This window comes from Mauremys reevesii, linkage group 9 (assembly GCF_016161935.1).
Source record: "Mauremys reevesii isolate NIE-2019 linkage group 9, ASM1616193v1, whole genome shotgun sequence".
Classification (NCBI taxonomy): domain Eukaryota; kingdom Metazoa; phylum Chordata; order Testudines; family Geoemydidae; genus Mauremys; species Mauremys reevesii.
The window spans coordinates 37246915-37272090 of NC_052631.1; the positions used below are offsets into that span (position 1 = coordinate 37246915).

Below are 25176 nucleotides of genomic sequence, written 5' to 3' on the forward strand. Positions count from 1 at the left end.
TTTGCATCATAGAGCTTCTTTTTCCACTCTTGCTCAAAGGAAACTATCAACTTTTTTTTTTTAATTGACTAATTATTTGAAACTGACCCTGGAATCTCAATAGCTCCTGAATCCTAGAAAAAGGCTACTAAACTTCCAAAGTCAGATGAAGTCTGTGACAGAGCACAGGCGCAGCTTGAACAGTTCAAAATTAGAAGGTTTAACACTTAGCCCTGACAGTAATGGTTTAAAGGCCTTGTTGCTACTGACACAAACATCAGCTGGTATTTAATTCAGGTCTGCATTAAAAAATGACTAAACCGCTCATTTCAAACAGTTCAGTTTTCTGACAGGGCACCCTTTAGGTGTAGCCTGCATTTATTATTTAAATCTTTTTTAACAAAAAATAGTCTCTAAGAGCTTCTCTTCTCTTTTAGCCCCCAGTTCAGCAATCCATCCCTATTCAGCAATCGCTTTCCCACATGCCTGAAGTTAAACACATGCTTAAATGCTTTGCTGAATTGGGGCCCTACTGATATTTATAAGGGAGGGAGCAGCCATATGACACGCGCTGAGGTGCACAAGTCCTTTTCCTTCTCCTTCCTGTCTGTTCAGTGCCTGCCCTCTTTTCTCTTCAGTTCATCTTTGTGGTTGCTCATAGTGTAGACCTAGCTTTGTAGTGCTGGGCTGAGAGAATGAAGCTGGTTTGAATTTTTTTTCCACCATGGAAAATTTTGACTTTTCATCAAATAATCAAAAATTTTCTAAGGAAAAAATCAAAAAATGTTGAGGAAAGCAGGGACTTTCCAGGAGAAATTTTGTTTCGTCAAAAGCCCAGTTTTTTCATAGAAAATTTTCCAGCACAACTGTATTTTCAATCAGTGCTATAGAGAGTGCCTAGAAGCAGCTCCTGAAAGTGTTGTTGATCATGCCAGTGTCTGAGACGGGAAGTGTACAGATGATCACCAACAAAACAGTGGAACTGCCTATATATAAACAGTTCCGTCAAGATGCACAAAATAAATAATGGAGAGAGAGAGTATTTCTTTCCCCAAAACTTCTCCCTTTTTTAGTAATATTAGGTGTTACTCTTGGCTGCAGTACGTACAACATTTTCATAGAGAAGTGAGATTTTGAGATGATTGCAACCCTTGCAGTCCTTTCCTAGTTTTGTTCAGCAGTTATGACACACTGTCTGGTGAACTATGAGCTTCAGAATACCTCTTTGCATGCTTTTTAGCAGTAGCATTTTCCATTTAGGGCCTGATCCTAGACCTGTTGAATCATTTCAAAGGGACTATGATGCAGTCAGTGTCAATTTCTCAGGCATGTCTTCTCTGGTAGCAGATACCAGGTAAGTCTAGATATATCAGTTTTGACTCAAAACAAGCATAGGGATCTACTGGGGGGAAAAAAACAAATACTCAAGAAATGCTGGAAAGGGGAATGCAGTTTTAAAAATGAACTGTTGGCTGAGTTATCAGACTAATTTTGGTTTTGGTTTTATATTGTTTTTTTAAAGGTTAAAATGCATTAATAATCAGAATAGGTTACTTTAGTGCATTCAATTAGTACTCAGCAAATTAGACTGTTTGTGGGAGAAGGGCTGCACAATGTGAGTTATGGTGGCTGATTGAAGTCCTAATGCAAGGAGTGGCTTCTTTTGAAATGTGATGATGCCATACAATCACACTGGGCTAGAGATGATCCTGAATTTACGGAACACAGTTTCCAAGCATGGGCACCTAAATTGGCCCAGATCCCCCAAACTGGGCACTGAATATGGTCTGAAATCAGTATGTCTTGAAAATTGGATCTGAAGATGATAAAAGGGCAAATAAGTCCTTCATGTGCGGGATTAACATACCATTCTAATTTTAGCATCGTCTGTCTGACTGCTTTGGTTTGTGTCTGTGGTGTTTTTTCAAACAGATTTCCATATCTCCTCTCTTGTTATGCTTATGCACCGGATTGGGCTAACAGCGGCACAATATTTTCCACAGTTTTTTAAAGTTGATGTTCTTGTATGTTAAAGATAATACAACAGAAAAGGAAGATGAACAATACACGATTATATAACTAATACACAGTAGGTAACTCTAGTGCCCAGGATAATCTCCTCCCAGAAAGCAAACGGCAGACCACAGTAGCAGTCAGCATTGGTGCCCCATCTCAATCCAAGGAAACACTTTGGATTGTCAGGGTTACTTATTTCCACCCACTGATTAGCATTTTTGCCACCTCGCTCACCCCTAGTGTCTGCCAGCAAAAGCCAATTGGGGATTTTGGACCTATGGGATTGTAAAGAGATCTTGCCACCTGTGAAATCGTCAGTTCTGGGTGGGTGGTGTGGGGTGTGCCAGTGATGAGTTGAACACCAATCCCTGGTAGCATGTCAAGTATACCACCAAGACTCTAGCAGCTGGTGGGTCCCAGATACCACTCCAGCAATCTGCAGCCATGTAGCTTCTCCTAGGGTAACCCCAGACATCCTGTGCCTGTGAACTGCTTCTCACCAGCCCTCCTTCTGTCTGCCACTGACTCTTCCCTTGCTGGCAGAAAGAGCAGCAGCAGATTGACCCACAGAGTCATCTTTTATTGACAGCTGATTCATTGTATTACAACAACCCAAGTACATTAGGTAGGTGGAGCTGGCACACACAGGAGATGACTGCTTCCCAGATTCTTCGTTATTAAATTTCCTTTCTAAACTTTTTTAAACTTGTGGTTAATTTAGCAAAACTTAAAGGGCCATGAAAATTGGCAGTCCCAGGGCTTGTCTACACAGGGAGGTTAGTGCATAGTGAGCTAAAATGTGAATGTAAAGTGCACTAGCTACTCTGCACATACTCCCTGTGTAGATGCTCTTTACTGCACAGTGAGCACCCTTAGGTGTACAGCTCAGCGTACTGCTAATGTGCACAGAGGCACGCTTAGTGTGCAGCTAAAGGGTACACTTGGGGAGTGAGTGAACTTAGAACAGCTAGCTGCAGCATGCACCAGCTACTGTGGGCTTTTTTCCCATGTAGACAAGTTCCTGGAAAAATCTAGCTGAGTAAGGTTTGATGCATGTGGGTGGGCTAGGCAAATTTCGTCTTGCACAGGTTCAGTTTAGGCAAGAGCTGGCAAGTGACTACCCCTTGATGGTTTGCTTCTGTACAACTTACACCTGCAGGTGGAATTCTCATAACCCTCCTCCCAGTGACTCCCTCATATCAACCACTGCCAGGCCTTTCCTTCCCCTTGCTGACCCACTGGCCTAACCACTTCATCTGCTGTTTCTAGAGGTTGAGTGGGGCCTTCCATCAGGTCCCCTTCCTCCAAATCCAAAAGTCCTGGTGAGGGGCGGGGGAGAGAGGAAAGAGGACTGGAAGCTGCCAGACCAGCCCCCAATACATACAGGGAAGTGGAAGAAGGAACAACCCTCACTCTGTGGCCAGAAAAAAAACCTGATTTGAGAACATAGGTAAATAGCTTCTCCCCTAAATCCCTAGCATTATAGTTAGAGAAATCTCAGGATTTCCTTAGCAACCAATCAAGTACCAGATTTATGGGGCTTCACTTTGCTAGCCTCCAGCTGCACTGGGATACTTTCCTTCCAACTGTCAGTTTAACTGGAGGAGAGCAATGCTGTGCTCCTTCTTCTGCTCTGTGACAGGATCTGACTGCTTTCTGGGACCCTCCTCCTATCCATCTCCCAATAGAAAAATCTATATTTGGAAAAGGACAGTGGTGTTAGCTGGTGACCCCCAGAGGTACAAGATGAAGGGAACAACAACTGGCACCCCTGAACTTCCTGGGGGAAATGGGCAACTGAAAGCAAAGTTGTGGAAGTGCTCAAGCTACTATACGCGAGGCCCCTCTGCCTTGAAGACAAGAATGATAAGGGTGGGGAAGGCAGGGAAGACCAGACATAGACCCGGTGGGATGTACAAATAGTGTCAGTCCACATCAGCTGAACTTCTTGGACTCAGTCTGATGATCATAGTTCCATGTGCACCCTTAGTTCCCCTGAGTTTTACTTCCAGGTTATCTTCAAGCCCTTCTTAGATACCTACTCAATTAAAAACAAGAATACCAAAACCAACTAATAAATCTAAACCACCCTTCCAATGTGCTCTTGTTGGTGCTTGTATTTCTTTATCCATATTTAAATTCATTCAGTTAAAAATTATCCTTGGTGACTACAAGTGATCTGTTTTTTTTTTCTCATCAGTGATATGAGTTAAAAATATGGAACTGATTGTAATTTGTAGAAAATATGAAGTCATTAGCAAAAGGAGACAGATCTGACAGCGCTAACATCAAACGAAGCTGTCTTTATTTGGAAGCAGCATTGGGTTCATCACATTGAATTCTACAACTTGCATTTTAGGACGGGCTTGAGTGAAGGTTAACAATTTTTTTTTTGTTCTTCTGGCTTTTGAGGATCTTTATCCACCTCAAGGGCATGACAGTGAGTAACTAGTTTGGACCAGAAGAACGACTTAATTTTACAAGAAGCTTATTAACTCATTCTATTTAAAATCTTCTCATTTCACCCAAAACCCAATTATGCTTGGACTGGCAGTGATTGGGACAGGCATTGTCTCACAGGTAATGGGGGGAGGAGGCATAGGGAGTCCTATGGTATTCATGTTGGAGAGACAAGGGTGACTCCCTTTCTTTGACTTTTAGGTCAAAAGACCTGGTCTCTGGGACAGCTTGACAATTAGAAAATCCTGATGAGCATTTAGAACTAAAACAGCTGTACAATCACTGAGGGGTTCATGGCGCGGGGCAGAAAGCTCATCAAAAGAGACTATTCAAACAATTGAGTTCTATAATTAACACGCAAAAATCTGTTCAGAAATGGTAATAACAGTAAAAGAGAGCTAAGAAGAAGCTGCCTACTCATGTGGCAGATGTGGTTTTGTTAAAATTTGAGAAAACCATCCATTTAAAGAGAGAAAAGAACATTAGAGGGAAAAATGAAAACTTTTTATTCCCTGGTGTGCAGTTAGAATACAAGCTGGAAATATTTCCGAAGTAGCAGGCGTGATTGAAAAGGGAACCAGTCATCAATAATCTGAAATGGGTTTTAAGAGGCTGGTATCATTTTTTTTTAATCATTTTAAAAACAATTCCTTTTCCCATTCTTAATTAGAACTAATTTACTGGAAGCTTGAAGCTGAGATCTGCTTCCTTCAAGAATTTACTTTTTCCTTTGTTGCACACATTGGTGTGTAACTGTAGGGTTGTTCATGAAAGTTGGGCTGTTGCTGCTTTAAGAACAGTGGTTGCTTTGGGATTTCTTTTGATCATATTGTGGTGTTTAGATGTTGCTTGTAATTACTAGAACTGGGAGCACTGGCTGTTGGGAGTCTGAAAGGACAGGAAACAGGAAGGAGGGGGGAGGAGTTGAGGAGGCAGAGTGAGAGTTACAGAGGGTGCAGCAGCAGTTTAGTAAAGAGGTTTCCACTTTAAAAATAAAGTCCTGTTGAAGTTTGTTAGTACCTTGCCTGGTTGATACAACACACATCCAGAGCGTTTTGTGGACTTTAGAAACTAAGGTCTACACGTGTGGCAGCACATAGAGTACAGACACTGCATGCTCAGCTAGCATGGGTATAAATAGAGTGTAGACTGGGAGGCACTGCTTAGAGCAGTGGTTCTCAAAGCCGGTCTGCCGCTTGTTCAGGGAAAGCCCCTTGCGGGCCAGGGCCGGTTTGTTTACCTCCTGCGTCCACAGGTTTGGGCGATTGCGGCTCCCACTTGCCGCGGTTCGCCGCTCCAGGCCAATGAGGGCTGCAGGAAGCAGTGCGGGCCGAGGGATGTGCTGGCCACCCTTCCAGTGGGAGCCGCAATCGGCCAAACCTGCGGACGCGGCAGGTAAACAAACCAGCCCAGCCCGCCAGGGGCTTACCCTGAACAAGCGGCAGCCCTAGTTTGAGAACCACTGGCTTAGAGGACAACAGAGTAGAGTAGTGTGGCCTGCACTCCTCCTGAACCGAAGGATATATACTCTATGTGGCTCTCTACACGCTCAAACAATGCCTTCCATGTCTACACTACTACAGTGAAAGACTCTGGTAGCACAGAGAGGCTCTGACAGAGGGAGACAGTGGGGAAAGGCTCCAGCAGCTACCCACTGCTAGAACCTTTACCCGCTGTGTACCCTTGCTGGACCTTTTCACTGCTGCATGTATCTACATGTACCCTACATCTGCTGCAAGTGTAGGGAAGTGTAAACAAGTTCTAAGTTTATTTACACAGCTGATCTGTTTTTCTATTAAGCAGATCAATTGTGCTCTGCCTATAAAAATGCAATCAAATACATTAATGCAACATTATTGTTTTCTGTTTAACTGGAGACACTAGAAGACACAAATCTTAAGGTTATTGCGCTAGCACTCACTCAGTCACATTAATGAAGGTTTAAGTGGTGCATTGGCCCTCTGCTAGCCCTCTGCAAAGGGATAAATTTCCCACTAAGGTCCTGATCCTGCAGTGAGTTCCATGCAGGCTCCGGGAGCCATACTGTACTTACAGGATTAGTGTTCCAAATGCAGGCTAACCATGCTTTATAGAGTCACAGTTCAACATTCTAGGGTTTACACGCCCGTAATGTCCTCATTATAAGCCTCTATACCATTAACTTTCTTTACTGCTGCTGCACATTGAACTAAGAATTTAACATTTTATGTGCCAGACCTTCTCATTGACTAAGTGGAGTTGTGCCAGCAAAGAATTTGGCCCTTCATCTATCCATCTACCTTCTCCTCTTTATTAGCTTCAAAACCAGAAGCTGTGATTTGTCCCATTTTACCCCATTAAAAATATGCTTATGCAGTTGGAGTCAGTTAGCTGGTAGCTCCTTAAGTCTTTTCCTCTAGCTTCTGTATCACCCCCTAAATAATCTGGCTGCTAGGGCAGCTCCCATATAGAGAGGGCCATAAAGAGGGCTATGGGCTTAAGCAGCAGCCCGCCAACCCAAATAACTCTCATTTTCTCGGCTTTAATGCCACTGAAATCTGCCACAAAGAAGTCTAGCCCCATGGAAACTCCCTTATCCACACCCAAAGTAGTAGTTAGCCTTCTGGTGAATGCAGAGTCAGGGAGGGAGGGTCACCAGGGCAAAGGGAAGTAAATAAACCAAGAAAGAGCCAAAAGGAATATAAATAGAGTTGTCTTAAATTTCCCAGATTTAAATATTTTGTAGTTATTTTGAATTTCAGTGAAAAAACTGGGATGAATTTTTTCATGAAGTTTTTTGCCAAAAATTAATCTCATTTTCCACCATCTGTAGAGCTTATCAAATTTTTCAAAATGTTAATGAAATACTAAATTCAAATTTCAACAAGGAAAAAAAAGGAGTGCATTTTGGGTAAAAATGTTTGCATTTGTTCCCAGCTTGAAATAAAACTAATATATAAATAAATTGATGTTTAATTTTTTTAGTTTTTAATTATTTTTCTTCCAAACCTATCAAAAGTGTTGCTCCGTATTTTGGGCTTTAATTTACATGCAATAACTTCAACATATTTAGTTGTAGCATTGCCCCCCCCCCAAAAAAAAGCATGGGGAGAATCAGCTAGGAGAACTATTTTGTTTATTTTTCAACCTCACTTAATTTTGAAAAGGTTGAATGAAAACAAGCAAAGCAACCTCCAGTCTGCACATAAATTGTTTCAGGAAGTCATGAGCTTCTGAAAACAGGTTTATAATGGGAGGCTGGGATTTTTAAAACAGTCTAAGGAAGTTATACACCCAAATCCCTTTGATATTCAGTGAGACCTGGACTCCTACTTTTCTTAAACTCCTGTTTTTACAATTGTAACTGTACTTTAGTGGATATCCCTAGTGAAAACTATAAGAATGGCAGGCTAATTTTTTTGCTTGCTAAGGTTGACGGTGTTCTGCTGAGTGTCATGAAAAGATAAATAAAATAGATCTGCTTAAAAGCCGGATTTGTGCAGCTGTGAGTCTAAGGTTTTGTTTTAGGCTCATCTTCACTTAAAATTATTTTTTTCCCCCAGAAAAATTTTGTTTTTTCACACTGAAAATATTTGTTTAAGAATTTCCTTGGAAATCTTAAGGATAATTCTGTTTTAAAAATAACTTTGTTATTTTTGGTGGGTGTTGGTGGGTGATCTGAATGGAAGAAAAGATTTCTCTCTCTCTCTCTTTTTCTCTCTCTCACTTTTTTTAAACTGATAGAAAGAACTAATTAAGGGAAAGCTAAAGGAATTGAATTCAGGGTTTGTATTGCACATGTAAACTAATCTTTTTACAATGACATCTTTCGAAAGCTGTGTAAGAATACCATTCATGCTCTGTCCTATCTAGCAAATCCTCCCCAGAAAAGAAGCAAAATGAAGGATTGTCATGAGCAAGCAATAAAGACTTTCAAGAAAGGGGTTCTATTCACACTTGTTGTTTGTCTACTAATTCATTAACATTTAAAAATACTGTATAATATCCTAGTTTTTAAGAAAAGTCCAGTACCAGTCATAGTAGGTGTGTCAGCTGTACTTCAGGGAAAGAATACCCTTGACAGGGTTAGGATCAAGTTTTTAAGTGAAAATACAATAGAACTCCGAGGTGCAAAGAACTGTTGAATAAATGCAATATATTCTCAAGTATTCTTATGTGCCAAGTGCTGAAATGTAGTGCATCTGTGAACACGCTGAAGTAGAGAAAACCATTGGTTCAGTAGTCAGTGATTTTGTATAGCCGAAGCAAAATGGCTCTGTGCTTCAGAAGCTGCCACTGCATTTAGAGAGAGCTTTTTGCAGGTCCTGAAATATTAATGACCAAGGTTTAACGTAGTAGAAAACAAAAGATTATGTTGTGTTAAGAAAAAGGGGAAAATTCCTGTGAATTGTAGAATTTCAAACCCCACTCCCATGCCTACTGCATCCCCTCAATCCCTTCCTAGCCCCAGCGTCTGAAAAGAGGGTATAATGTGGGAATTTTCCCCCAGAATGTGTAACTGCTGTATCTTCCTGTTTTTGTGATAAAATGTTAAAACCACAGCAGAATTTTCGTCCCCTGTGTGGGGCTGGTTATTCTGTTTTTTTCATCTCCCTTTTTTACGTTGCAAAAAAGTGCTCTCTTTCTGCATCTATGTATTTGTCATTTTCAGGCGTAGGGCATGATTGTGATCTGACTTATGCTAATAAAAACCAGGTGCACCACCATTTTCAATAGAGTTACTACCAATTTACACCAGTGTAACTCAACTCAGAGTCTGTCACGTCAGTGGTTTTAAACCAAATGCATCAAGGCTGCTAGCAGTATTTGAGCTCATTCATCAAACATTGCAACTCCGATGTAAAAAAATATTAAGGTAGTTTTTCCCTTTTTTTGGCAGCCTGTACTACAAGCAGAATAACCCATTTTGCACAAGTTGCCTTTGTTTACTGTGACTGACTGAGTGACAGCCTGTACCCAGTGGGTTTCTATTTGTGTTTGGGGACTAATTGTATTTGATGTGGAGAGGTTGGGCTTGACCCCAGAGCTTCTTCCTGCCAAAGCAGCAGTTTCTGATTTTAATCGAAACCCCAAGGCCATTTGACATTTAGCCAAAAAGCACCTTGCAAGCTGAACCTTATCTAATTATGTGATGTGTATAAACTCTGGAAGCATAAATCTTAGTCATTGGAGCAACATGTTATTATAAGATTCACTGGTCCAGTGACAGCCAAAGTGAGCGAGGCCGAGATTGATCTCGCAGTGCTTTTATTGACAGCGCTCCACACATCATGAAGTTTAGACTCGTTAAGGAAATTCCATCAGTGGCTTTGGTTAGGAAGAGCGAAGTAACATGCTCCTTTACAAATGTGTCGTTAAAATCCCTGTCTAGGGTGTGTATCATAAAAATTAAAGAATAAATGAAAAACAACAATAACTGGATGGGTGCAGAGAGGAAGAACTCTAAAGATAGTCTAGGTGCCAAATGAAGAGCCTTGAGAGTGAGTCATGCTGTAAATATGGGGAATAACCCTCCCCCTTATACTCTGTTCTTATTTTAAAAAGCCTGGATGTTTGCTCTGGCCTCTGAAGGGTTGAAAGCCAGTGGTGTTGGCTGCCTTCTCTCTTTTGCCAAGGCACAGATTTCTAAGATGACATACCTGGGGGCCCCTACTAAAACTTTAACGACAGTAATGAGTTTTTTCCAAGTGATGTAAAAGTAGCCATCCATGTAAGCGTTGCCCTTATGAAGATGATGTCACTGAAAGGGGATTCAGTGCCAGCAGTGCAGCTATTGGATACCCTAGCTTCGAGGAGGGAAGAACATGCTTATTTCCTCCCTTGGGGAGAAGGAGCCAAATTAATCCTGCCTTTGCCAGAGGGAGACATGCCATTTCCGGGCATGTTAGACTCAGAGCCTCCCTGCCAATCACAGTGGGTGCCTGTTCCACTCCATCTCCAAAATTGGCACTGTCAGACTATCAGCTGCCATTCCTTAAGTGGCCGTAGAATTAAACAGTTATGCGCTGTTACTGTGCTGTATGAGTGTGTGCACGCAGGTGGGAATGGGGAGTGACATGCAAGACCATATATAACACAAAGATGAAGCAGGTTTTCCAGCAAAGTTGGTAGGGAAATGTGTTTATAGGTGCTGTTGTAATAGCACCAGACCAGCTTCTTAAAGGGCCCTTGTTTGAATTAGAAATTGTATCCCTCAGTGTAGGGCTAGCGACTAAGAGCTTGTTGTTTTGTTAACTTCTCACCTGGGCATGGTTTGTTATTCTTTGAAAATGTCTCCAGCCTAGATTTTGAGTAAAGGAGACAGCATTTTATTATCACATACTGGGCAAATAACACTCTCCATTCCCTTTTCTCCTTCTAGCTTGCAAAATCGGATACTACAAGGCTCTCTCCACAGATGTTTCCTGTGCCAAATGCCCATCCCACAGCTACTCCATCTGGGAAGGCTCTACCTCCTGCACTTGTGATCGGGGCTTTTTCCGAGCTGAAAATGATGCTGCCTCCATGCCCTGCACTCGTAAGTCAGACTCTGATATTTATTTATTCTTTCTGCCTCAATAATTTGAAAAACGTTCCTTTGAGATGCACATCACGCTTTGAGAAGTGTGTGGCAGCAGCATTCAGTAACCATTCCTCTTCAGCCAAGTAAACGCAATGTATCGAAAGCAGGTCTCTTCCCAACACAAAACATAACATGAAATTATAATTAAATGAGAGATGAAATCATTGCTGTAAAAATAAATAGCTCAGTAATAATCAGATATTTGACCTCATGCTCCATTATCATCAGTGGCAGACACAGGACTAGAGCCCGTATTTCCTGAGTCCCAGTCCAGTGCACTATCCTCTGAACTACACAGCCTCTTCTGTTTTAAAACCTTAATGTATGTAGAAATTGTGATACGTTTGTTCACAGTTACAAGGATGAATGTAAATATTTGGATATTTAATGAGACTATCAGTGTTGAGTTGACTAGCTTAAAATGTACAGCATAACTCCTTAATGATGGCAGTAGCAGTCTTAAATACCAAGATGCTTAGTTTGTTGTGCCCCTGATACATACATGGTTTATAAGTGCATATGTGCAAATCTATATCAATTAAATCTGTGCAATATCTGTAAATCCTCCAGTCGCTCCAACTTGTGGGGACACAGGAGATGACATTTAATTCCACAAGGATGTTTTCATCAGCGAGAGCATGCCTACAGGGGTAGGTACAACCAGCATATCAATCTGGGTATGTGTTAGTGGGTCATGCTGTTTAAGAAGTGAGACTTAAACCTTCCCTCAGCCTAATATTTTGATAATTGAGTTTTTTTCTGTATGAATATAATATTCCGAGTTAATAAACATAAAGGCTATCTATTGCTCCCATTGTACCGCTCCCATTGAAGTCTATAGGGACTGCTTTTGGATCCAGAATCAGGATGTGGTGGTGTCTGTGTGTGAGAGCGAGCGAGAGATATTCTTTGTTTTGTTTGTTTTTATTGTAATCCAAATTTCTTATGAGGAGATAGGTCACATTTTATAGTGTCAAGTATCAGGGGGTAGCCGTGTTAGTCTGTATTCACAAAAACAACAAGGAGTTCAGTGGCACTTTAAAGACTAACAGATTTATTTGGGCATAAGCTTTCGTGCGTAGAAAACCCACTTCTTCAGATGATGCATCTGAAGGGTTTTCGTGGGTGTTTTACCCACGAAAGCTTATGCCCAAATAAATCTGTTAGTCTTTAAGGTGCCGCCGGACATTTTATAGTGTCCCTTTTACTCTTCGTTTCTCCCCTTCATTTTTTGTCCATCACTGTTATAGCATCCTCCCTAAATTCCAGCCCTTCCCTTCCAACAATCGCACCCCTAAGCACCATTATTACAGCAGCTAAAGATTCCAATGAAAACCTGGCCTTAGTGAGAGAAGTCCTAACCAAAAATGAAACTATCAATCGAAGGTTTGAGGTAAGGAGACACAGCATGTGCAAGTGACCAAAGTGCAAAGAGAGGGTTCTAATGGGTAGTGAGTCATATCCAGGAATTTTTTTTGTGTGGAAGGATAACAAGTATATTTACAAGTACAGTTCTTTCTTGTGAAGCATGTTCCTGCAGATGATCAGTTTGGGATAGGGTCCATGTTTGCTAAGTTTAATCACTGTGGGTGGGGTTCTGACCAGCTTGTGTGTGTAGTGGGGCTGAGGCTGGCGCGATACTCGGTCACAACTTCAGTCGCTGTTCTCGGGATTCCCCTCAGGGTTATTATAGCTTAACCCAGAAAGTTGGAGATGAAGAGATGGGGACCCAGTCCTGCCCCCACTCCTCACTTCTGGGCACACAGAAACAAGGAGGCTGCACAGTACCAAATGCACTGGAGCATTAGAGGAAGAATGATGGTCCAGGTCTGAGCTCTGCCTGGAACAGTGTGGATGTACACTGCACCCACTGTAGCCCCGTGCCATGATTTGAGCCTGTATATATTACAGGAAAGCGTGTGCATGCGTGTGCTTGCATGTGGTCTGTAAGAAATGTGAAATGGATTTGTTTTGTTGGATTGCTAAAAAAAGGTTAAAGGGTTTATTTCTATGTGACCCAACGTGAAGGAGAACAACCAGGTTATTTCTGTGTTCGTTTATGATTGAGAGGGCAGTCACATACGGCATGCCGCTCACTCTCCAGCACACCCCTCCTCTGATGTTTTTGGCTTAGCTATGTTCTAATGTTGTTTATGACTGTGTATGCTTATGACATTACAACAGACAAGGCTCTGATCATGAAGTGTATCCCTGTGTGAGCATGTTAAGGCATCGTCTCACAGCAAGGCATGTTTTGCAAGAGGACACCCGCCCCACCTCTCCTTCTGAAACCAACTCCACATAGCCATTGGCCAACTCCTTCTGGGCAAGTGACGGAAGCCATTTAGGGAGCCTATATGTAAGTAACCCCTCCAGAAGAACCCCCGAGTTAGTCTGCCTTTCCTGACAAGATGTGGAGATGAAGAACATAAACATCAGAAGTTTTTTTTTCAAACTGATTTCAGACGCTAATCAGTTCTTACCAGTTGGTTAAACCAGGTGACAAAGCCAATTCCCTTGTGCGGACAGCCATAATAATCAGGCACCTTCTTTGTTCATTATGCTCTCTTTAACCCTGGTATTCTCATTCAGCCCTGCATTTAGTAATCGCTCAGTGTGACGGCACACTAATGAAGAAATAAAACACAGTATCTGAGATCCATTCTTCTAGCAGAAAGATAGACTATGCTCCAGTGGCTTGTAAAATCAGGTTTCTGTTCACTTGGAGAACTATTAGACCAGGTGAACAAAAGTAGTGTGGGGTAATTTGGAGGGAAACACCTGGAATGGACTATGGGTTGATCATTTTTTTAAACTATATATTATCATTTCTAAATCTTTTTTTAAGATGAAGAACTTCAGTCTTCTCAGGACTCTTTTCTGTAGATCCTTGACCCTTTGGTATCAATTTCTTTTAGTAATATATCAGCTGCTCTCTTGTCATTTGTATCTTACCCTTTGCAGGCTTGGGGAGGAAGACTCTTACAGCTTTCCATTAACCTGATTGTTCTTACGGATGAGAGGGAATTAGAGATCTTCCTCCCTTCCCTTTTACACAATTCTAACGTCAATGAAAATTGCACCTACTCTCTGATGTGCTGGGCCGATCATGGTCCCCAGAGCTTGGAATATTCTGACACTATCCCTCTGCATCAAAGATTTGATGAGGAATATTTTACATGTTCTTTGTCCTGTGTTAAATTATACAAACCACTTTTTAACTCTTGCTCATGCCTCCTTTAAATAAATGACCCAAATTTGACTGGTAGAAATCCAGTATAGCTCTACTGATATCAGTAGTTACTCCTGACTTACACCTACAAAATTGAAAGCAGAATAGGGTTGCCTGGGTATGAATGACAGCAGAGTTTGATCCACAAATTGTAGCTGGGACACATGAATAGGGCAGACATAGATGCACAAAGACACACATTTACTTATGGGACAGAAGGGAACTTTCACTTCAGTCTCGTCTCCAAGGGATAATCACTGATGTTGTGTCATTGCAGAGGAAAAGAATCACCTCCTCCTTTCTTAGACAAAATTCTCCTTCTTACTTTGGATCAAGAATTCAAGCTTGCAGTTCTAAAGCTGACAGGGCTTTTCAGCTGTGTGCTAGGGCAAGGAAATGGTATGGTAGACCTATAGTACACTTGAGCAGAAACTGTGGAAAACAGTGATTTCCCCCCTCTAGAAGCATGGCAAAAGTTATATTAATGCAACTATTCAGACCTTCATTATACTTCAGTACTTGTTGAGAAGATGGGTCTGCATAAAGTCAGCACTTAAATGGGGTATTAATAGTCTCCACAATAAACAAAGCTATGAGAGGAAAAAAGCCACCAATGTAACAGTTCTCTTTCTAATCTGTGAGGATGCCGATTTTAGACTTTTTATTCCGCCTTGCTAAATTCCATTCTGGCATAGGCAGGTGTAATTCCTACTCAAGTCATTGAGAGTTGCTCTTGCTTACCTATGTGTCTCTTTCACTGTTTATTAAAAAACAGTGCACACATTATAAGCTGGCATGGGGCACTTTTGTGTTGTTTATATTGCCTGTTTGATCAAGATTATTAATGGTTTGTGATTGGGAGCATTTTACAAAAGAGATGATTAGCATAGACTGTCCAGCTTGAGATCTGTCTAAGTAAATGACCCTGAATAATTTAGTCCGTTGTGCCACCCAAACAAGGACTGATTGATTGATAGTTTAGCCTGGCCTAAAATATTCCTTAAACAGCTGCTTTTTAAGACAGTTTATACCAAAAGAGCTTAGAGTTAATGAGGACAAATTTAGCAAGATGCGTGATGAAAGTGCCTGCTTTAAAAAGGCTTTCTCCAGTTTAGGTCATCAAGAAATCAAAAGAGCCTTAACTTCAAACAGCAAACATCACTTAGTTTGTCTTTACATTCACCTCTTCTAATGGAATTTAGTGCACTTCTGTATTTCCTCCAGAAAGTATATTGTTTTTAAATTACCATTTCAGTCCTATTACTCAAGCCCCCTGCTTCTAATGCTTTCTGACAGTTATCAACATAATGAACTATAATGAAATGATGAACAATCTACAGTGGAAACTCAATGTGGATTCCACTAGTGCTGTGTGACTGTGTTGTTAAAATCTGAATGTAAATTAAAATAACACTGTCCTTACTTGTTTCCAAGGTCAAGGTTTAAAAAAGGGTCTCTAAGGTCTAAACACTTTAATCTTGCAAATGTTACATTCTCACATCCTTGATTCCATCCTCTGTTACACTTAAAATATCGCAAAGATAAACATTGGCCTACATTTTTAAAAATGTGGGTGCAGTTACATACCTATTTGCAAATACATTCACAATAACTCTGCATTCAAATGACTAATTGCACATAGAGCTGGTCATCTGAGCATGTATTTAGTATATTTACTACAATTGCTTACATTTTTGCATAAAGAACACACACATACATTTTTTCTTAAACTTAGACCTTCACTGCACATCCAGGCAAATTCTGATTGTCACCTCTTCTAATTGTTTATAATTTGAGGTCAACTGCTGGTGCAGAAGAACCAGATAGTAGGGGAAAACATGTGGCCATGGAAGCGGTAGTGTGTTGCAGACAGCTTTAGCATGGACTTTTCCATATTTTCTTCCCAGGGTTTCCCCCAGACTTTTTCTAGAAATGCACTCTGAGGCCTTCAATGGGAAGTTGTACCATATGCTATGAGAGAGCAAATGAGGAGCAGTGTAAATGACATTGAAACCTATACAAGAGACTACCCTTATTTGGCACCCTCCTGTCATAAGAGGCAGAGTTTCCCAATACTGAGGTAATACTGAGGTAATAATTCTGCCTCACCTTATTAGAAGATAATTAAACAACAGATTTTATTATTCCTTTAAGACAGATTTAATTATATGAAATGCTGCCTCATCTTTAAGGAACAATAACCCATGACTGTATTGTGTAGAACTTCCTTCATACCAACCGTTATCTTGAAAAACTTTTTAGGGTAAAATATTACAGATGCAAACTTATACAAAAATAACAGAGGCGGGAGAAAGAATTGTATTTTGCAGAGGCAATAGGGAAGAGTGGTTTGGGGGATTTTTTTGGTTTTGTTTTTAGATGAGATTTAGAGAGATGTCATCAGTAAGCTGCAGCTATATTGGAAGGGATTTGGGATGAGAGGAGTTTCACAGGAGAAGGCTCTCTCTTCACAAACAGTGTGATTGGATGAAGGGACTGAGAAGAGGCTAAGTGAGTAAGGAGGGTATGGGAGAAAGAGAGGGGTTGACTCGCTGGAACAAGTCTGTAGAACATTTTAAAAACAGGGCATTTTTTGGACCAGATCTTGATGTGAATAGGGAGCCAGGGGAGTTGTACAAGGCTGTGTCTTTATTATAATTAAGGTTAAAATCAACAGTTCATTAAAGGCAATAATATCCCCTTGAGATATTAGCCAGCTTCTGCCTCTCTTTCTCTATATCTTTAAATTAGTACAGACATTTACTGGATTAATTTGGGACTCCGATTTGGCCCAGTCCTGAAGTCCATACTCCAGCAAAATTCCCATTGAAGTAAATCAAGTTTTGCCAAAGTAAGGGATTCAGCAGTTTGTTGCAGTGACATGACCTATTTTTCCAGGTTGGACTTTTTCCTATCCAGTGTCCAAAGAACCTTTTGCCATTCATAATGGGGTTCATTGCTTTTAATCTAAAAAGCAATTGGATGGATATTTGCTCTTAATCTGCAGTTAAGCTAGTTAGTGAAGATGTGGTTGTGCTTCTTTAGGCTGTATGAGAGCATGAGCTGCCACAAATGCTGGTTTAGGAAGGTCAGTAGTTGTTACTAGAGTAGCTATTGGTGCGGGAATTCAAAGAGCCCACACAGTGGTGATATGTGTGTCTCAAACCTCCAACGGCACATTAATAATTAGAGCTCTGCGGTAACTAGCTTAGCTTCAGAGAAGTGGAAATATCAATTGCATTGTTCTTTAAATCAAAGAAACCAAGTCTTACATATCAAGTAACCCAAAGGGAAGAGGTCTTTTGGCCTGTCAATAGGAAATAATACATGTCAGGAAAATGGACCAAAGGTCCTAGTTAGGCAAAACTCCCATTGAAATCAAAAGGAGTCTTACCTGAGTAAAAATTTGGGAATCCAGCCCTTGTGTCCCAATCAGATGCCCTGGTGAATCTATTAAAAACCTGAACTAATATTAATCTGTGCCTAAAAAGAAAGAAAAGTAGCTGATGATTGATATCTCAAGTGGTTGTTACGTTTAGTGGACTGTTGACTTTAGCCCTCACAGTTGTAAAAACACATAGCCTATAATGATAAATGACCAGTATGTCCATGCAGCTAAGAAGCAACTGTTGCCCTAAATGGCAACGCTTATGTAAACTAGCCTGCAGCAGCCAGAGAGCTGTCCACAACTGCTGAAAGAAAGCAATTAGTGGCAGCAACATATACAACTGTCAGGGGAAAGCATGGGCTTTATTTCAGAGTCAAAACTTACACATCCCAAGTGTTTACTCTGCATTATAACCTGTCTTTCAGATGGAGAGATTAACCACAAAGGCTTATCTGAAGGGCTTCACAGCCCAGACACTGAAGCATTATTGACAGCTCCAAAGTTGTACATGATTAACGAAGCTTTATAAAATAGAAAGAGGAGAACCAAGGTGCTTCTTCTTGAACTCTTGTCCTTGCACCAGTTTCCCCAGCATTTCAGTGAGGCAGCAACAGGAGTTTAAAGGAATTTATCTTATTATTTATTTGAGGATTTTTTTAATGTGCACTCAATTGGAAACACTGCAATCTGCATTCGCGCTTGAACTTTGTCTCTAGGGAGTTCAATTTTAGACTTGTGATGGATAAAAAAAATACTATGGTTAAAAGACTTTGGGTTCTGAGAGCTGTTCTAGATATGAATCTCTTTCCTCTTTGCATCTCTTTATATAGTCCTTTTTATTCCTGCTATATCGTATGCAATGTCAGGCTTCCAAACCTAATACAATAGAAGATGTATTTGATTTTTTATGACTTATTGTACAGTGAATAATATGTGTCCAGTTAGGTTTTCTTGCCATTAGAGGAGCTGACATCTGGACATTTACTCCCAAATGCCTAGAGTGCAAAGTTGTTCCTGTATCTTATAAAAAACTTCAGGGCTTTCCTATAGTTTACTCCAGGGGTGGCCAGCCTGAGCCTGAGAATTTACCAACGTACATTGCCAAAGAGCCACAGTAATATGTCAGCAGCCCCATATCAGCTCCTTCTCCCCTGCACTCCCAGTGCCTCCAACCCACCGGCAGCCCCACCGATCAGCGCCTTCCTCCTCCCTCCCCGCACCTCCCGATCAGCTGTTTCGTGGTGTGCAGGAGGCTCTGGGGGGAAGGGTGGAGGAGCGAGGGCACGGCAGGCTCAGAAGAGGGGGTGGGAAGGGGTGGAGTGGGGGCAGGGATGGAGTCGGGGTTGAGCAGCGAGCACCCTCGGCACATTGGAAAGTTGGTTCCTGTAGCTTCAGCCCCTGAGTCGGTGCCTATATAAGGAGCCGCATATTAACTTCTGAAGAGCTGCATGTGGCTCCGGAGCCACAGGTTGGCCACCCCTGGTTTACTCAAAGCCGAGTTGCTGATTCAAATCAGTCCTATTCATACCAGGTCCCTTGTAGATTGCAGTGAGTCTTGGCTGGTCTTTTCTGTTGTATGACTCTGTTACGCAGCGGACTAGGCTCTCCTTCATGTAGGGCCTACTCCTGAGGCATTGGAGTTAAGAACGATCAGCATCTCGCTGGATCAGGCCCATAAGAAAATCATTCTGTAGAACCTGACCCAAAGCCCACGGAAGCCAATCAGTTTTTTCCTTGCCTTCATAAGCTCTGGATCAGGTCCATAATTTACATTTTGCTGAATTCAAGTGTTCGATAAGACTTCCTTGGTTTAAAGATGAAGATTAGGCTTGCTTTAAACCACAGCGGGGCATCTTGACATTTTATTTTGTGCTAGGATCACAACAATCCTTATCGAGCTAGGGTCTGTCAAGTTAGGTACCAGGGTGGATGGATGATCTCCCCTCCCCCCCAAAGTATAGCATAGGGATAGTTAAAGAAGATAAAAGTCCTTTTTGCATGTATGAGGCTTCCTAATGTTTGGTGGGAATTGCCAGTGAGTTACAGCTTCCTTTTTGGACTTCATAATACAAAGTAGAAGTAGACTGAATGCTGGGTGAGAACCCATTCAAAAGTAATAATTATCCATTGCACATTCTGTACAGGTATCATGATGGAGAAATATTCTTTCACACACACATATACCCAGCGAATGAATGGATTTGAATTCCAGTGAGTGAAGGCCTGGTACTCAGATACTTAATAGGTACTTAGGCCCAGATTTTTAAATGTATTTAACCATTGCAACACTGAGCACTGCAACACCCAAGTCTCATTTTCAGAAGGACTTAGAAGCTGAGTCCCATTGAAAATGCAATACAGGCTCCGCAACCAGTTAGATGCTACAGTGAGCAGAGCAGCACCTAAATACCTTTAAAAATCTGAGCCTGAGTGCTCTCAGTGCCTGCTGACCTCCCAGAAGGCTCTCTGCGTAGAAGGCACTCAGTACCTTTCAGGATACAGCCTTTTGGTGTTTTGGGCTCTGCACAACAATAGCTGGTTTTCATTTCACACTGTATCATGTGATAAGAGTCAAACTGGAAGGATGAGCTTCTGTTAGGGCCTGATCCACAATCCACTGAAGTCAGGAGAAAATCTCTTGTGTAATTTAGTAGTCCAGTTAGGAATCCCCGCCTCTTTTAAAAGTGACTAACAGAAAGAGTGCCTTGCTTTAAAGACAATAATGTCAGTGACTGAGCAGATGTTTAAGATAAAGCCTGGTCTTGTTGTATCGTGTATATTTGGAAAACCTCCATTAACAGGTCTGTGGAGAGCGTGGGTTTCTGTTTGCTTTTTTAATAGAACTGCACCCACACACACGCACTCCTTCAAGATAGTAAACAAAATCTTAGCCCAGGTTGGTAGTAGACAGAAATGGTTACCATCTGATTGCTGATGGTATCAGTGTAGTCCCTGATGGGCAAGTGTCACAACCATAAAACCCACCAACACAGGTACCCTTATAGACACCCTCAGCAGAGAAGCCAAGGACTGAATTGGTACAGAGAAAGGTGTGCCCTCCAGCTGATCCTTCTAGTAACAGGGCTGAGTCACTTCGGCAGGGCAGTTGGAGCAACTTCCACAGCTACTCTTCTGTGGCTAAATAGACATTAGTTGTCAGTGCTATCAATCTAGCACCTCTCACAAGCACTAAATTCACTTTAAAAGCATAAGAGGCGTATTTCCCCCTGGATGTTAAACCCATGCTGGATCCTAGAATTGATTTTTTTTTTTTTATCTAATAGAAAAAGCATTACTAAGATATCCTATGATGACTTTTCAGGTTCATTAAAAAGAAAACACTTTATCTTAAATGCTTTGTCCATGTAAATCCAAAGAAAAAGGGGAAACAATAAACCCTCTCCATAGCTTTTGTGTAAGAGAAAACCTTTCAGGAGTCTTGGTAAGAAGAGGTGTATATCATCACTGGATAAAACACCCCCGCATGGTACATGTACATTAAAAGACCATCCAGAATTTGAGAATGTTGGTTGTTTCAAGATGGAATGCTGACATCCTGTCAGGCTGAGGCAGTTTTGATGGCTTGAGACCCATGCTATAAATTCATCGTTTTGTGACGTCTCACTATGCAGAACAACAGAGTGGTTCAGGAGCTGCTTTGCTGGAATCCTTTCTTTCTTTTCTTCTTTCACTGTCCTTTAATCCAAACCTTCTAACCACATATTGTTGCTGGACTAAATTAGCTGGTCTAGTGAAAAAAGTATTTCCTATGCCAAACAAGTCTGTCTGGGTACAGTTGTGGAAAGGTATAATTGAATTTACTGTCTGCACACACCCAGGGAGGCTTTCAGAGAAACACCTTATTGGGCAGATCACTAATAAAAATGCAATATGTAAAATCACTGGTATTAAAACCTTAGTCACAGCACGAGCTCACATGCAATCACCTAAAACAATGTATTCAAATTTCTAACCCGAATGCACCCGGGCTGATTATTTCTCAAGGCTTTTAAGGGCCATGTAGGTCAGGGAGGATTTACAGCAGCAGGGAGACAGGGTAGGTTGGGACTCTGAAGGTACGTCTATGTGAAGTGCCAGACTGTGCCTGTATGTCACAGGCCATGGTAGTGGGTAATACTAAGAGGCACTGCCCTAGTGGGAACACCTCAGGTCAGCATAGTGTTTCCAAGATTGCAGTCACAGCGCCACCCTTCGACAAAGTGTAGTATTCACTTTCCTGCATGCACACAGGAACTGTTCTGCTGTCCTGTAATGGGGTCGTGGCCCCGTTCTTTACTCCCTTTGGGGAGTCCTGTGCCGGCAGTAGTGCTAGATTTGCACAGTCCTGGTACATTTGGGTGCCAGGACTGTGATTGTGCCAGATCTCTGAGCCAAACGGGGCATGGTGCCTTTACTTTCCCTTGTGCATGCATGAAGGACTGGGCATAATCAATCCCTATGTGAGGAAGCCATGGCAGGAGCATTCATCCTATTGCATGAAATGTTCTTTGCACCACTTGCCTTTTGCAATGGTTTAGCGCACTCACAGAGCAACATTTTTTTCTGACAGAACCATTTTGTCACGTGCACACAATGGCATCTCTTCTTGTTATTAGGTGGTTCAAGGTTAGGGACAACATTAGTCATCTGACAAGGATCATTTCTGTATTAAACAAAAACTCTTCCTAAACAGAGAGCTTTGTAATACTTTTCTAGGAAATTGATAGACACAATGCAGTGCGATGAAATGTACCTCTCCTGCTACGCTCAAGGTCCCCTGTTTGCTTCAAGTTACCTCATGGGTTAGACTGATGTAGAGTGACTGTTATGAAGTGGAATTTATGGGGTCCAAGAAGTAGTAACATTCAAAACTTCCCTTCCCTCTTTGTCTGTGTAACATGCATTATTATGATTCCTGCACCTACAGCTTTTAGAAAAACACCATAAATGACGAGACATGATAAAATCGCAAGAATTGGCAACACGGCGCAGAGCCGTCACCCCAACCCCTCCTGTCCCATATCCAAACCTTCCTCCATGAGGGCCCAGAAGGGGAACCCCCATGAATGCAGCTCTCTGGCCTGCAGAAGGTGCCGTTTCCCTGTGTGATCCCAGTAGCGTGTTTGCTCCCTCCACTTGCTTTGCAGTGGAAAAACACTGGCTTCACTCTATTTAGGGCCCTCTGTATCCATGAAAGGATTTTTCCCTGTCATTGTACGGGCATTTTCTTCTGACCTGGCACAGGAAGCTCTAGGCATGTCCGAAACAAAGGATGTGCCGATCGCAGATGAGATAAGAAAAATGCCCTGTGTTTTATAAAACAGACTGAAACTGCTCTTGTCAATCTGAAAACTCTGCCCACTCCTAATTCTTATAGCTCCATTAGCAAATATGCTTCAGGAGGAAAGGAAATTGCCTTTCCCCTCGCCTTAATGTCAGACCATCATTTGGTAACGCCCCCACATCTTCCTTTTCATGCTGGAGGTGGTGTGCTCATCTTTGCGACCTGCAAGCATTTGCTTCCCTAGTTTTCCGCTTCGTTGCTTCTCTGTTTAGACACTGCCATGCCCCGTCCCACATACTAATTACTGACTTTTTGCTTCTGAGGAGCTTGATTCTTTCTGGCACATTTTCCCACGTGAAACTGGACATAGAGCCTTGGAAAAGTGTCTTAATGCCTTAATGGACTTCAGAGTAACTCTAGGTTTAACCCAAAAGTTGCTGCAGCATCTGAGCCGGATGCAGCTGTTTAGGATATTTGAAGTATAAACCTTGCTCATATTCAGTATCTTACTTCATGAATGCCCCCACTGAAGTCAATGAGACTTTTTGAAGAGTACGGTACTACTTGTTGAGAGTAGTTTTATAAGCTGTTTTAAGTAGCAAAGTACTAATCAGACTTGCCTTAATGGCTGCCCTTCTCACGGCTCTCCAGACATGCAAACAAGATTGGGCAGATGCTATCGAAGGTGGTGGCGTTGTAGTAAGTGTCGTGGCAAGTCTGTAGAAAATGTCTCACTTTAAAACACTTCGGCCTTTTCACGAAGCAAGGAGCTGTGTTTGTCCAGGGCCTAGTCCTGCGAGGTACTGAGCATTTCTGGGGATGCATTGATCTTCATGGGTGTTCAACTTCCTTAGCAGGTGAGAGTGGGGTCTGTTTGCCCTCAGTTTATTGGGATGTACTTCTGCTGTTTGTTTCTGGATGCTTTTTTATTTACTTTCCAAAAGACATTTTAACTTTTGAACTCTCTTGTTGTGATGAAACTGCTGGAAGGTGGAATGGCAAAATTTCCCACAAGACAGAAATACTGAGGGACAAATGCTGTCACCTTTGAGCAAATGGGCTTTGTGTAAAGGAGTTTTTTGATTCTGGAGGGTGAATGGGAATCGTCCCTTTGCCCATAGCTCAGTGCCCAACGAGTAGTTCTGTGGCTGTTACTGCAGCTCATGGCTACAATGGTGTCCTGGACCACTGCCCTGCCATCACCCTTAATACATTCAGGGGCTATTCTGACCAGTGGATCTGAATACTTATACACCCACTGGATATGCTTTTTCCTTGCTTGATTCTGAAACACCCCCCTTCATGGAGTTTTACATCAACTTTTACAGAGAGGAAGGATGGCTTTGTGGTTAAGGCATTGGACTGGGACCCAGGACATCTGGGATCAATCTGTCTCTGACTCTGCAGCACACTTCCTGTGTGACCTAGGGCCCCTCACTTGATTGGCTATGCCTCAGTTTCCCCACTGTCAAACGGAGATAATACCTATTCCTTTTTTCTACCCTTTGTCATGGCAGAGGCTGTCACTTACTGTGTATATGTACAGTCCAGATCTTAAAGTGCTGAGGCCCTGATCTCAGCTGGGACCTCTAGGTGCTACCATAGTACAAATAATAAATTATAAATAAAAACCTACATGGAGCACTGTTCTGTGGTGAATAAAGAGTGCAGACTACTTCCTGCAGAGGCTTCCTGTGGCCTGACCACCTTATTCATTGGACCTCACCAGTTCCACTGCCTTTCGGGCCCAGAAGTAGAAGGTTTAGCTCTGAGAGAGAGAGAGAAGCAATGTTTCACAAGCTGGGCTGAGTCTGAGGGGTTGCTCTTTAATTATTACTGTGTGAGGTGCTCAGATAGTAGGGGGATGGAGTACCTCGGTACCATAGATAGATAAATAGATTGATCTAGTTTCTGTATGTGTGATCTTTTTTCTTCACCCACCTGCCTCACATGCTAAAGACCCAGGACTGGATGGCACCTTTCTGTATATAAAGCTCATTCTGGCTTCATGAGACGTTTCAAGTGTGGACTGAGGATATGACATGGCCCTAACAATCTCCCCTTCCTTAACGGAGGATACTGCCTCTACAGTCTGCTCCAAAGCTGAGGCCTTCTTATCCCTATTGAATCTGGGCAAGCAGATCAAACCTGTCCCTTTACCATCCTTTTAAACTGGATAATCCCTTCACTGTTACCTTCTGCTACTATTGAGTTGCCCTGCAGTGTCAATAATATAAATCCTACTTCAGCTCTGT

General features: G+C 41.9%; 1 protein-coding gene across 1 annotated transcript in view; it reads left to right on the plus strand.

Moving 5' to 3' along the window:
* EPHA4 (EPH receptor A4) overlaps positions 1-25176 on the plus strand; it is a 124207-nt gene that overhangs the window by 43566 nt on the left and 55465 nt on the right. Inside the window, exon 4 of the mRNA XM_039488402.1 lies at positions 10817-10972. Coding sequence (XP_039344336.1) covers positions 10817-10972 — 156 coding nt within the window. The remainder of the gene's footprint in view (positions 1-10816; positions 10973-25176) is intronic.